General features: G+C 46.4%; 1 protein-coding gene across 2 annotated transcripts in view; it reads right to left on the reverse strand.

Moving 5' to 3' along the window:
- Positions 1-4,750, reverse strand: part of STK26 (serine/threonine kinase 26) — a gene marked incomplete at its 3' end in the record, with an annotated part of 47,013 nt that extends 42,263 nt beyond the window's left edge. Inside the window, exons 1-2 of one of the 2 annotated variants that reach the window (XM_083486525.1) lie at positions 4,094-4,750; positions 3,426-3,576 (exon numbers count right to left, since the gene is read on the reverse strand). In XM_083486525.1, the coding sequence (XP_083342651.1) occupies positions 3,426-3,467 (42 nt within the window). In that variant the 5' untranslated portion in view covers positions 3,468-3,576; positions 4,094-4,750. The remainder of the gene's footprint in view (positions 1-3,425; positions 3,577-4,093) is intronic. The other variant, XM_083486526.1, reaches the window with a different exon arrangement.
- Positions 4,751-14,100: the final 9,350 nt, after the last annotated feature.

The raw sequence follows: 14,100 nt of genomic DNA on the forward strand, positions 1-14,100 counted from the left end.
CCAAGGGTCAATCTGCAATATTATGAATGCTGACTAGTTCATCTAATAGATTTCTCTACCTGGAAACACCACAGACTGAACCCAGTAGCATATGGTGCTGTGGGCCACCAGTGCTTGCTTACTTGACCTTCTGGCAGGTAGGCTATCTCTGTTTAACTGTGGGGAAGAGTGGGAGGGGCAAAGCAGTTGAGAGGTTAGAACTGCCTAAATATACTGGAAAGAGCATCTTATTTGGCTCTGCTGGTGTGCTTGTACATAGCCAAACTACCCGCTGCTTTGTCCCTCCGAGAAACCAGCAGCAACCCACCTGCAAGGTCAGGTAAGCCCCACTCCCCTGTCTGCTAGCGAATGAACTAGGAAACTTTTGTACGTGAGGCAGGTGCTCTATTACTGAGCTACATCCGTTCCTGACTTACAACTGAAATGCTACCTAATATACTGGTTCAGTAAAAAATAGTTACCATATACAGTTAAAGTTGTATCTAAGCGATACTGGGTGGTTTATGAAGGAAGATTTAAAAATCCCACTCCCCCACCCCTCCCTCCGTCCTTCCCTCTCTCTCTCTCTCACACACACACACACATACTATTCTTTTAAAACAAGACATGTAAAGAAGATGGATCTAACAAAGACAAAACTGAGACACGACATTAAATGGTTAAAACAATTGGAAACACAAGTTACAAGTTACAAATTACAAGTTCTGAAATTACGGATTTGTGGGCAAGTCAGAAATTGTTGGGCAGTAATCAATTTTATAGTAGGTTAGAAACCAATTACCTTGCCAAAGTACCAAAATCTAGAGCAAAATCTTCAAGCTGTGTCAGTTTCTAGCCACCTTCCAAGGAGCTCATGTGATTTTTTTTTTAGATTAATTTATAGTGGCCAGCCCCTTGATGCATATGATGGAATTAGAGAAGAATGAAAGTAATTGGAGGGTTCATTGACCTTTTGAGATATGCTAGATTTAGATGATAAAAGAGCACAAAGGAATCAGAATATTTTGATCCATAAAGAATGTAAAGAGATAAAACTGGTCAACAAAAGGGAACCCAAAGCAATAAAACCTACTGGTCCTACCAGAGCACCCTTGGTAGTTGCTGTTGTTTTAAAAAAACCACAGGTCCTTTTGATGGGTTTAGTGGCATTACACAAACACCCAACAGATTAGCAAATAACTAGCGGGAAATGCATCACACTCAAGCACATCCATCCACACGTATACAGTTCCAGAATACTAGCTGCATTTGTCTGTGACAACAAAATGACAAAAAGTACTTCCTTTATTTGAATTCATGCAAGCACCACGGACAGACAAGTATTACTTACAGGTATAAATCTTGACCCAGTTGTAATGTTCCCATTATTGAGTGCACATTATGGAATGCACAACTTCCATATTAGCACCCCCCCCCCAAATTCCTGGTTCCTTAACTGGGAGTCTATCTAGCAATAGAGACCAAATAATGCTTAATGTTCAATAAGACTATCAAAACACTTTTTCATGCTCAGAGGTGGTGCATGCAGCAGTGAGCTGGCCACATAAAACCTACCTTAGCATTAGTAAAAGTGTAACTATTTTATAATCTATTTCAGTGCTCAGAACAAGACATGGCACTTGAGAAGTCCAAAACAAAGCACAGCTTTACTTCCTCCACTAGGGAAAGTGAGTAAAAGGACAAGGTGGCGTCAGTTGCTGCAAGATAAGGTACTAGTAACTCTACTGAAACATTCTGGGGTTGGCCAGTGCTTGGTGCAAACAAGCTTAAGCGTGAATTTGGCAGGAGCAGCTCAGCAGCAGTTTAAGGCTGCTGACAGAGATGTTCCAAGGCCAATAGCAACTCCTCAGATGTTTTTGCATGTTTCAAGCATGAAACAAAAGCATGCCACAAAGAAGTAACAGCTTCCTCTTCACATCCCAAACCTCTTCTCCCTTCAACAATGATAGTGAATGTTGAATGTGCAAGTGTATGTCTAGAACAAACACCATTAGATGTACTGATGTAGAAGTGTTTAATACTTATTGTATTTGTTTAAAAATCAATTTTATTTATATACAGTGGACCCTTGGGTTACGTACCTCTCTGGATACGTAATCTTTGGGTTGCGAAAGCGGCAAACCTGGAAGTATTTTTCTGGGTTTCACCACTTGTGCATGCACAGAAGCACTCTCTCACACTATGCGTGTGTGCAGAAGTGGCGCCGCTGGTTACGGATTTTTTGGGGTACGCATGGACCTCTGGAATGAATTAAATCCCTATCCAGAGGGTCTACTGTGTGTATACAGAGCTCTACAGTCATCATGATGTAGGCAGAGCCTGTTGGAATTTATTTAATAAAATGTATATACCATACCTTTCTTGCTTTCGTAGATTTTCACGGGTACAGGAATGCAGGTTTTGGTGTCTTCGGGTGTCTTCCCGTGTAAGAGTTGGGGTGTCTAGGCGACGTTTCGACGAGGTCTCACTCGTCATCTTCAGGCTGGTGCTTTCGGCACCAGCCTGAAGATGACGAGTGAGACCTCGTCGAAACGTCGCCTAGACACCCCAACTCTTACACGGGAAGACACCTGAAGACACCAAAACCTGCATACCTTTCTTATTTATATAACATGTATATATTTGACCGGGACGCGGGTGGCGCTGTGGGTAAAACCTCAGTGCCTAGGACTTGCTGATTGTAAGGTCGGCGGTTCGAATCCCCGTGGCGGGGTGAGCTCCCGTTGTTCGGTCCCAGCTCCTGCCCACCTAGCAGTTTGAAAGCACCCCTAAGTGCAAGTAGATAAATAGGTACCGCTTTATAGCGGGAAGGTAACGGCGTTTCCGTGTGCGGCACTGGTGCTGGCTCGCCAGCTGCAGCTTCGTCACGCTGGTGTGACCCGGAAGTGTCTTCGGACAGCGCTGGCTCCCGGCCTCTTAAGCGAGATGAGCATGCAACCCTAGAGTTGGACACGACTGACCCATACGGGCAGGGGTACCTTTACCTTTTTACCTATATATTTGACCAAACTGCGGGAGGCAGTAGAAGACAGGAGTGCCTGGCGTGCTCCAGTCCATGGGGTCATGAAGAGTTGGACATGACTAAATGACTAAACAACAACAATATACTACTTGGTAAAGTTTCTAAGTGGTTTAACAAGAATGAAAAGTGGTAAAAACATAGAGTCACCTCTCAAGTGCTCCTGGACTGAAAGAACATCCCTACTGAGACTTTTCCCAAAATCGCCCTCAAAAATATATACACCCCCCCTTGCCATGTCACTCTTGGACTTCTTGCAGATTTGCTCAATGGTCAGGCTGAAGGGCACATTAGTGACACTAAGAGTACTAACGGCAATCCACTCAAGCAAAGGCAAGTCAGCAACTGCCCCAGTGCAACCCACCCTCCCCCACCCAGCACGCTTTTCACCACAGCCCTCTCTCACCTGCATACCCGGCACCTGCATGGGGACGGGGGAGTGGGCCATGGTGATCTCAACCCTTCCTTTGGTCTCTCCTCTCCTCCTTGCAGAGGCCTCTTCTCCTGCTGCCGGGTAACCACCGCCTCTGCTATTACTGCTTCAGCTGCAACGGAGCCTATGGGTGGAGGGTAGGGGAAGGAAGCAGAGCATTAAAACACCTTCAGCTGCACCTTCGCCAGCTCTGCAGACCTCAACACACTCCTTTGCTGACCTCCAGCCCCTTCTTTGGCTCTCCCCCTAGACTACTGGTGCCAGGTGGAGGTGAAGTAATTCACCACAAACACACATACTCCGTTTTAAAGCCACCTCTCTCCTCGGCTTCGGCCACCCTTCCGCCCCAACCAATCCTCCCATTTCTTCCCTCTAGGTCCGCTCCTATACCTCACTCTTTCTCCTCTGCCGCCAGCTGCCTCTACTTTGGAGCCCCTGGTCTATCGCTGGGGGAGGAGGAGGAAGAGGAGGAAAAGGGCGCCCCCCCCCCCCCGCACTCACTCAGCTGTCAGATTTTCCACTCGGAGGCCTCTATTTTCCCGCCCCCCCCCCCGCTCAGTCTGAGCCCCATCCTGCCCCCCCCCCGCCCCGCACCCTCCACGGAGCTTCCCCGCTTGTGCCCCGTCCCTTCCGCGGCCCACCTCGGCTCTTCTCCGCGCTCCTCGCGCTCTCGCCTTCCGGGCTAGCGGCGTGAAGGAGCCATCGGCCAGGCGGCGGCGGCGGCGGCGGTCGCCCTGCGGCTGCTGCTCCTCGCGGCCTGCCCGGCTCCGTCGGCGGGTGCTGCTGCTGCTGCTCCTCCTCCTCCGCCGGCGGCGGCGCAGCAGCCCATGACCCGCGCCCTCCGCGGGGAAGCAGCAGCGGCTCGGCGGCGGCGGCGAAGGCGGTGGGCGCAAGAGGAGGAGGAGGAGGAGGCCCCGGCGGGCGCCAGGCGGAGTCGCCTCAGGAGGACGCCGCCGCGGCCATGTTGGCGGGGCAGGGCAGAGGAGGAGGCGGCGGCGGCGGCGGCGGCCCAGGCAGCGGCCGGAGAGGCCGAGGCAGCTGCCTCCGCGGGGCCCGAACCCCCGCGCTCTCCCGCAGCTCCCTCTCTCCCTCGCTGGCGGCGGCGGCGGCGGCGGACTCCTGCTTCCCCGTCGGCCCAGCGAGGCAGCGGCACAGACTGATCCGCGGCCTCCGTCTCCGCAGCGTCACCCTCCGCCCGCCTACGGGGAGGGGACACCCGCGGGGGAGGGGAGGGAATCGCGAGGTGGGGGGGGGGGACGGGGTGCCCCAAGTGCGTTTGGGGCGCGTGCGAGTCCTGGCTGAGAATGGTGAGGGACAGGGAGGGTGGGAGGGGGTCCGAAATGGGGGCGGGGAGGCTGTGAGGCGAAGGGTGAGGGAAGCGGGCGGCGGGGGGAGCGCTGAGGGGGAAATAATGGGGTGCTCTGGTGGAGGCCGAGGAGGATGTCAGGAGGATTGTGAGCGATGTGAGGGGCAGCTGGAGTGGGGTGCCCATAATGGGGGCACCTTGGCGCGGGGGGAGACGCTGAAGATGGATGTGAGGATTATGAGGGACACGAAGGACTGGGGGGAGGGGCAGCTGAGGGGAAAATGGGGATCCTTAGGTGTGGGGTGTCCTGGTGATGCTGGGGGGTCGCTGTGGTGGATCGGAGAGCGAAAGGGGCTCAGGTAAACTGGGGTGGGGGGAATTGTGAGGGGCAAAGTAACTGAGGGGAAATGGCAACTTGGGCTGAAGGGGGGAATGCAGTGGGGGGTCAGGTAAGAGAGAATACTGGGGGGGCTAATGGAGGCCTAATTGCAAATGCACTGGGGAAATCGAGGAAGTTCAGGGGTGGGGGTAAGCACTGTTCCAAAGGAAAGTGGGGTGCAGAGGTGTGGGTGAATTGGGGTGCTGAGAAGGACCGGAGGGGCAGGGCATGGGAGCTCAAAACAACAAGTTGTAGTGGGGTAAAAGAGAAGCCAATGTTGGGGGAGTCTTAGGGTGAACTTCAGGGAAAGTAGGGGACACCCGTGGGGAGAAGGAATCTTTGATTGTAATTATGCTCATTGCTTTGTCCAGAGTTACACTGGAAACATAGAGAGAGCCGTGCCCTCAAGGAGCTTACACTCTAAGATGCAGGAAGGGAGACAAGGGTATGAAATAGAAACGCTGAGGAGGAGAAACTTTGTGGAGGATGGTGAAGGACAAAGCCTGGTAAAAGCCCTGTTGAAAAGGTGGGTTTTGAGGATGGGGGCTAATGGAGAAACTGGGATCCATAGCTGAGTGAGCTTGGCCTGAGAGCAGTATGGGAGGAAGCTGAGAGAGATTTGGGCCTTTAATTGAGTGAGCTGGAGGGAAGGTGCAGAGCCTGAACTCAGAAGGAGCATAGAAACAATGGGGATCCAGGGGGATCGAGTAAGGGAAAGCTGAAAGTGTGGGAGCATGGATGGGAAACCTGTGGCCTTTAAGATGTTGGACTCCAGTTCCCATCATCCCCAGCCACAAGAGGCCATAGTCTGGGATGATGGAAGTTGTAGTACAGCTGGAAGGCCCCTTGAATGGTACTGAAAGGGAGCACACATCTTCCAATTTTTTTTAATTGGTACCCACAGTGATTTACATGTGCAAAGGATGATTGCATCATATATTTATTTATTGCATTAAAAGTTGTTTCTGTTTTATATTCCACGTTGCTCAGGTGGGATACAGGCCTTTCATCCTCACAACAGCTCCGTGTCATAGGTTAGACCAGGGGTTGCCAACCTGCTGGGCATGAAAGCTTCTGTTGGCGCTCCAGACTCTGAGCTTTCATTTAAAATAGAATTAAGCCCTCTTAGAAAGTAAGTTATGGGGCAAAATTTACAGGTGACTTCCAAGTGATTTCTGTGAGATGAGAGTGGTATGGCTCCCTTCTATGTTTTTTTACTTGTACTGAAGAATGCTCTATTGTTATTATATAGCAACAGCATCGGTGTGCATATGCAATCTCCATAATTAGGAGCAGCAGGGTATAGCTGACTTCCCATGGTAAGCAAAAGGTTGTCAGAGATAGCTGTCAGAGGTAGTTGTCTCTGTGATTTTGTGATTTTGTGTAATGTCACACACTCCATAGCAGCCATTTTGTGTTATGCCATACCCCCTTTGTGACTGGCGCCTCAGCACTCTATCAAAATTTGAAATGTTCCCAGTAGTCCAAAAAGGTTAGTGATCCCTGGTTAGACAGAGAAACTGGTTACAGTCACATTGGGCTTTATGGCTGAGTGAGGATTTTTTTTTTTAAAGATATTTATTAAAGTTTCAACATATTACAAAAAATAAGCAAAAAAAAGAAAGAAATAAAGAAAAATAAAATACAAGATAAAAACAATTAAAAAACAGATTAGTCTTTCCATGTCTTATCTTTCATTTGCTTGTTTCCCCGACCTCCTCACACCTCCCTTTTTGTATTCCAGTTCAAATTAGTTGGTTCAGCAAATCCTTTCCCTCTTTGATTTTATCTTAATCTCTTATCTTAAAATATAATAACTTTAAATTATTACCTGTTAACAATCCATTTTTACATATTCCTTTTAACATTGCTGCTAAAAACCACTTAACTTCAATCCAACATCATTCTAACATTCATTAAGTTTGCAGTATTTCTGTAAATAGTCTTTAAATTTCTTCCATTCTTCTTCCACCGACTCTTCTCCCTGGTCTCGGATTCTGCCAGTCATTTCCGCCAGTTCCATATAGTCCATCACCTTCACCTGCCATTCTTCCAGAGTGGGTAAATCTTGTGTCTTCCAATACTTTGCAATAAGTATTATTGCTGCTGTTGTAGCATACAGTGGTACCCCGCAAGACGAATGCCTCGCAAGACGGAAAACCCGCAAGACGAAAGGGTTTTCTGTTTTGGAGGCGCTTCGCAAGACGAATTTCCCTATGGGCTTGCATCGCAAGACGAAAGCCCATAGGGAAATGCTGGCGGTCGGGAGCAAAGACTTTCGCCCACAGCCGGCCTTCAGAAGAGGACCTCTTCTGAAGGCCGGCGGGGGGCAAAAGTCTTTGCTCCCCCCCTGCCTGCCTTCCCCCCCACCTGCCCCGGGCGATCTTAAAATGCTGGCGGGCGGGAGCGAAGCGTTTGCTGCCGACCCCCAGCATTTTAAAATCTCCCCCTGTCCCGGGGAGATTTTAAAATGATGGGGGTCGGCAGCGAAGCGACCCCCAGCATTTTAAAATCTCCCCGTGTCCCGGGGAGATTTTAAAATGCTGGGGGTTGGCAGCGAACGCCTGCCCCAGCCGCCCCGCTTCGGAACGCTGTTCCGAAGCGGGGCGGGGGGGCGGGAACACCTGCCCCAGCCGCCCCGCTTCGGAACGCTGCTCCGAAGCGGGGCAGGGGGGGCGGGAACACCTGCCCCAGCCGCCCCGCTTCGGAACGCTGCTCCGAAGCGGGGCGGGGGGCGGGAACACCTTCTGAAGGCGGGCGGAGGGCGAAAGTCTTTTTCCCCCCTGCCTGCCTTCCCAGGGGCTTTTAAATCGCCCCGGACAGCGGAGAAGTCCTCCGCTGTCCCGGGGTTTTTTAAAATGCTGGGGGTGGGAAGAAAAGCCCTTGTCCCCCCCCCCAGCCCTCAGAAGAGGTCCAGGGACAGACTGTCCCCGGACCTGGTCTGAAGGCGGTTTCCCTAGGAACGCATTTATTGATTTTCAATGCATTCCTATGGGAAACCGTGCATCGCAAGACGAAAAACTCGCAAGACGAAGAGACTTGCGGAACGAATTAATTTCGTCTTGCGAGGCACCACTGTACATAAAGAAAGTTCTATCCTTCTTTAGCACCAATTGGCCAACCATGCCCAGGAGAAAGGCCTCTGGTTTCTTCAGAAACCCGGGTGCCCCACAAGACGAATGCCTCGCAAGACGGAAAACCCGCTAGACGAAAGGGTTTTCCGTTTTGGAGGTGCTTCGCAAAACGAATTTCCTATGGGCTTGCTTCACAAGACGACAATGCCTTGCGAGTTCCTGCGGGTTTTTCCCCTCCCCCCCTTTTCTAAGCCGCTAAGCCGCTTATCAGCTGATCCGATCAGCAGATAAGCCGCTAAAAGCCGCTAATAGCACTAATCCGCTAATCCGTCAATCCGTCAATGGGCTTGCTTCGCAAGACGAAAAAACCGCTAGACGAAGAGAATCACAGAACGGATTCTTTTCGTCTTGCGAGGCACCACTGTATTTAAATACCCTTTTCATTTCATTATAAATCATCTCCCAGAAAGCCTTAATCCTTGGGCATGTCCACCAAAGGTGAAAGAATGTACCTTCAGTTTCTTTACATTTCCAACATTTATTATCGGGCAAATGATAAATTTTTGCAAGCTTGACTGGTGTCATGTACCACCTGTAAATCATTTTCATAATATTCTCTCTTAAGGCATTACATGCTGTAAACTTCATACCTGTGGTCCATAACTATTCCCAGTCAGCCATCATTATGTTATGTCCAACATCTTGTGCCCATTTAATCATAGCAGATTTCACCGTTTCATCCTGAGTATTCCATTTCAACAGCAATCTTGGTTTTGGGTTCTAACAGTTCTGTTTCCAATTTTGATTTTTCCACCTGGAAGCCAATTTTCTTGTCCAAATTGTATGCCTCCATTATTTGATTATAATGAAGCCAATCTCGCACTTTATTTTTTAGTTTTTCAAAACTCTGCAATTTCAATCTGTCTCCCTCTTGTTCCAAAATTTCCCAGTATTTCGGCCATTTGGCCTCCATATTGAGCTTTTTCTGAGCCTTCGCTTCCATCGGTGACAACCACCTTGGGGTTTTATTTTCAAGTAGGTCCTTATATCTTATCCAGACATTAAACAATGCTTTCCTGACAATATGATTTTTAAATGCTTTATGTGCTTTGACCTTATCATACTACGAATATGCATGCCATCCAAATACATTATTAAAACCTTCTAAATCCAAAATGTCTGTGTTTTCAAGAAGCAGCCAATCTTTCAGCCAGCAAAAAGCTGCTGATTCATAATAAAGTTTAAGGTCTGGCAGGGCAAATCTACCTCTTTCCTTTGCATCCGTTAGTATTTTAAATTTTATTCTAGGCTTCTTGTATGGCTGAGTGAGGATTTAAACTGTGGTGTGCAAGAAACTTAAATAAGAACAGGAAAATCGACAATGGTTAAAAAAAACCCTTGCCCTTTCCACTTTCGTTTCTGCCTAGAAGTAGGGCTGTTGTGGCCCTTGGATACAAGAACATAAATTCCCAATTTCCACCCTTACTCCACCTTTCCTTTCTGATTAATACTAAATGTTGATGGTGCAACATGTTTACTTAGGAATCACTCCCAAATAAGTATGCACAGAATTGTTGCCCAAGCCTAAAAAAACCTGACATAATCTGAGAGAATGCATGAAAATTTGCTTCCTTTCCTTTTTTGCCTGACAAAAAAACATTCTGAATAACTTGAAAGGCTTATATATTCTTTCACCAATGTAAATTAAGCAAATAAGACATCTTTTAAAAAGTAAAAAAGAGCCCTCCTGGATCAAACCAAGGCAGGTCCATTGTCTTGCTTTCCTGGGTCATAAACCAGATGCCTCTTAGGTTTAAGCAGCATATGCACAATATAATCTACATTCAATGCGCACTGAGATTTCTCTCTCCCCCCCCAATCCACACACAATCTGGACCTTTTGCACATTTTATGCCCCTGAAAAGCACTTTTTCACAAACTAGTTTCATTTCGAAAATAAAAGCTCAATGCAGATTGATTCTGCAATTCAGGTAGGTAGCCGTATTGGTCTGACGCAGTAGAAATATATATATATATATATATATATATATATATATATATATATATATATATTGTCCATTAGCACCTTAAGAGACCAAGTAAGTTTGTTCTTGGTACTTTTTCTCAAGAAGTGTGCATGCACACGAAAGCTCATACCAAGAACAAACTTAGTTGGTCTCTAAGGTGCTACTAGACAATTTTCTAATTTTTTAATATATATTTCTATTGATTCTGCAATGCATTTGAAAATGGACAGAGGTGGTCCCAGTATACTTTGCCCAATGCTGTCATATGGAAGCATGTACCAAGATCGCAATTGCCACTTCTTCACATGTGCAAAGAAGAAAGGGGGAGGGTTTTCAAATGCGTATCAAGTAACCACACCCATCTTTGTGGACAGCATGATCTATAATGGAAAGAAGCACATTGTGGACAAGTGTGAAGAAGCACATTGTGGACACATTGTGGACAACTCAAACTACTAGTTTTTGCTTTAAATGGATAAATATGTACACAGACTTAGGGGACCATTGTTTGGATGAAGCCTGTAACCTTTTTTCTGTAGCAGTTCCTCAGCAAGTGGTGCTCAGTGGCATACTGCCTATGAACCAGGAGTGTACCACAAAATTAATCTGGATATCTTTTAAGAGGGCAGTAAAAAATGCAACTAATGCCTGAATTCTATCAGCAACTCATGGCTTAAACCAATACTGTTTACATATCTCAGAATTATATCAGTTAAGCCTATGGACTACCACACAGGATTTTTCCAAGTTCTCAAAGGTATTAAAACTTTCAATTTACTTTGCTCCCTTGCCATCCTGTAATAACAAATTTGTTTGCAGTCTGACTGAACTAAAAGCATAATATCCCTTAGTCATCTGACAAACTGTCCTTATTTCTCTCTCCCAGGTAGACCATTTTGTGATAAATGGTTTTGAGGGCTCATACTATATGCAATATTTACACATTTTTAAAATAATGAAACCATTGAAAAGTAGGTGTTTCTAAAATAAAACCCAGTCTTAATTGCATTCTGCAACATTTCAGGAAATTCAAAAGTACCCATTCATTGGATTTCTGAATGTCCATTGAGCTACTGAACAGTCCTTGACCGCTTTGAACCCAGCAATCTTCAGCTGATCCAGACCCAGAACCCACCTCGGACACCCAACCTACAATGTAGAACTTTCACTTTCAATTAGTACTAATAACACACATCAGTGGCGTAGCGTGGGGGGTGCAGGAGGGGCCGGCCGCACCGGGCGCAACATCTGGGGGTTAGGGTTAGGGGGCGCAAATCCACGGGTTAGGGGGCGCAAATCCACAGGTTAGGGGGCACAAATTACTTGCCTTGCCCCGGGTGCTGACAACCCACGCTACGCCACTGACACACATTGCTAATCCTAAAATGGCAGTTAAGAGGAATACTGTATACATAGCGTTACCTTGGTACTACTATTACCAGGGATATTTTGCCCCTTATGTCACCTTTCCTGTGTATATAACAGGATACATAATCAAAGGAACAGGGGAGGACAGGCAAAGCCCGCCTTGGGAAGCAGTCTCTGTGCCACAAATTATTTTTGTCCAGTAGAAGTGTGGCCTATCTAACCCTCTTTCTGGTGCTGCAGCGCCAGCAGCACAGGCAGCTAGCTTCCTTGGTGAGTTTTCTGTTGGCCTCTTTGTAGCTTCAGGTTAAAAGCAGCTTAAATATCCATTTTGGTTAAGCAAGAATCAGCCAAAGTGTAATGTGTATTTGGAATGTTGTGTTTATTACTTTTTTTTGGTAAAGTTTTAAATTATTATTTCATTTTATAATGTATATCAAACAAAGAACAATAATAATAGACAAAAAATAAAAGAACAACCAAAACTATAAAATAGGCACATAGAATTAGTAGTTGCACGTCTTAGAAATAACAAGTCTTTATTGCTGTTGTCAATGCAATAGCAAGTTGTGAGAACATAAGAGCCCTACTGCATCAGGCCAAGTTTTTGATTTTTGAACAGATGTAGGCCATCACATTCCAGTGTAAAATAATAATTATAAATATTTCAATGAACAAACAAATAAATGTAGAACAATGCTCTGAATTTGCACATCAGCTGCTAATGCAGTATCTTGTTCCTCATGATGGATATGGCATTACAATATAAAGTTTGTATTTCTATTCTCACTTTGAAAAACTGCATTTTAAATTATAGAGTTGTATCCTCCACTTTTCTACCAAATTTAATTCTGATATCTGATATTAGAAGGTGTTACTGCATTGTGAACAGACACACAAATAGAATGTGCTGTAGACAAATTAAAGGCCACTTGCTCAGTAATGTTATTTGGGGATGAAATAGGAGAATCAAGAAATATTGATCTAGCCTATTCTGATCCCACCATAATCCCACACTATTAATTAGTTGGAGGTATGCTATCCTGGAACCTTGATTGTGGACCAAGGACAGAAATTTTCATCTTTCAGCCTTGGAAGGAAGTGACCATGTCCTCTTGGGGTTCATTATGCAGAGGAAAGGGAAAGCCGAGTGTAAGCAGATGTATACTCTGGAATTTAGGAAAGCTGATTTCAAAAAGCTTAAGGAAATGCTGGGTGTGATCCCATGGTCAAAAATACTCAAAGAGAAGGGAGCTCACAATGGATGGGAGTTTCTGAAAGGTGATATATTGAATGCAGAATTGCAAACAATTACAACAAGAAAGAAAGGTTGGAGGTATCTAAAGAAACCGGCGTAGCTATATAATTAGTTTTTAGATGACCTGAGATTTAAAAGGGGATTTTATAATAAGTGGAAGAAGTGGCAAATCATGAAGGAAGCATATAAATGAGTATCCAAATCTTGCAGGGAAAAGATCAGGCAGGCTAAAATTCAGAATGAGCTCAGGCTTGCAAGGGGTGAAAAATAATAAAGTGTGAAGCAAGAAGAAGAACAAGCAATTAGGTCAGGCTTCCTCAACCTCGGCCGTCCAGATGTTTTTGACCTACAACTCCCATGATCCCTAGCTAGCAGGACCAGTGGTCAAGGATGATGGGAATTGTAGTCTCAAAACATCTGGAGGGCCAAGGCTGAGGAAGCCTGAATTAGGTCTGCTGTGTTGAGAAGCTGGAGAAATGCTGAGTGATGACAGAGAAAAGGCAGAAGAACTGAATACCTGCTTTGCCTCTGTCTTCACCTGAAAGGAAAACAGTCCCCAACTTGGTGATAATACAATAAATGATGCAGGCAGGGAGCTGCGGCCCAAGATAGGAAAATAGGTGGTAAGGGAACACCCAGCTACTTTAAATGAATTTAAACCTCTAGGAACTGATTAACTATATGCAAGGGTACTAAAAGAACTTGTAGATGTAATCTCAGAGCCCCTGCAAATAATCATTGAGAATTCTTAGAAAACAGATAAGGTCTCTGTGGACTGAAGACGGGCAAATGTTGTCCCCATCTTTAAAAATCGGGGGTGGGGAGAAGACCCTGGCAACTACTTGGTGTTGATACTAAGAAAAGTTTTTGAACAGATAATGAAATGGTGCATGATGGCTTAGAAAAGGATACAGTGGTGCCTCGCAAGACGAAATTAATTCGTTCCGCAAGTCTCTTCGTCTTGCGGTTTTTTCGTCTTGCGATGCACGGTTTCCCATAGGAATGCATTGAAAATCAATTAAGAGGTCTGTCCCCGGACCTCTTCTGAAGGCTGGGGGGGGGGGGGGACAAGGGCTTTTCTTCCCACCCCCAGCATTTTAAAAAACCCTGGGACAGCGGAGGACTTCTCCGCTGTCCGGGGCGATTTAAAAGCCCCTGGGAAGGCAGGCAGGGGGGACAAAGACTTTCGCCCCCTGCCCGCCTTCAGAAGGTGTTCCCGCCCCCCGCCCCACTTCGGAA

The sequence above is a fragment of the Podarcis liolepis genome (assembly GCF_965112155.1).
Source record: "Podarcis liolepis genome assembly, chromosome: Z".
NCBI lineage: Eukaryota > Metazoa > Chordata > Lepidosauria > Squamata > Lacertidae > Podarcis > Podarcis liolepis.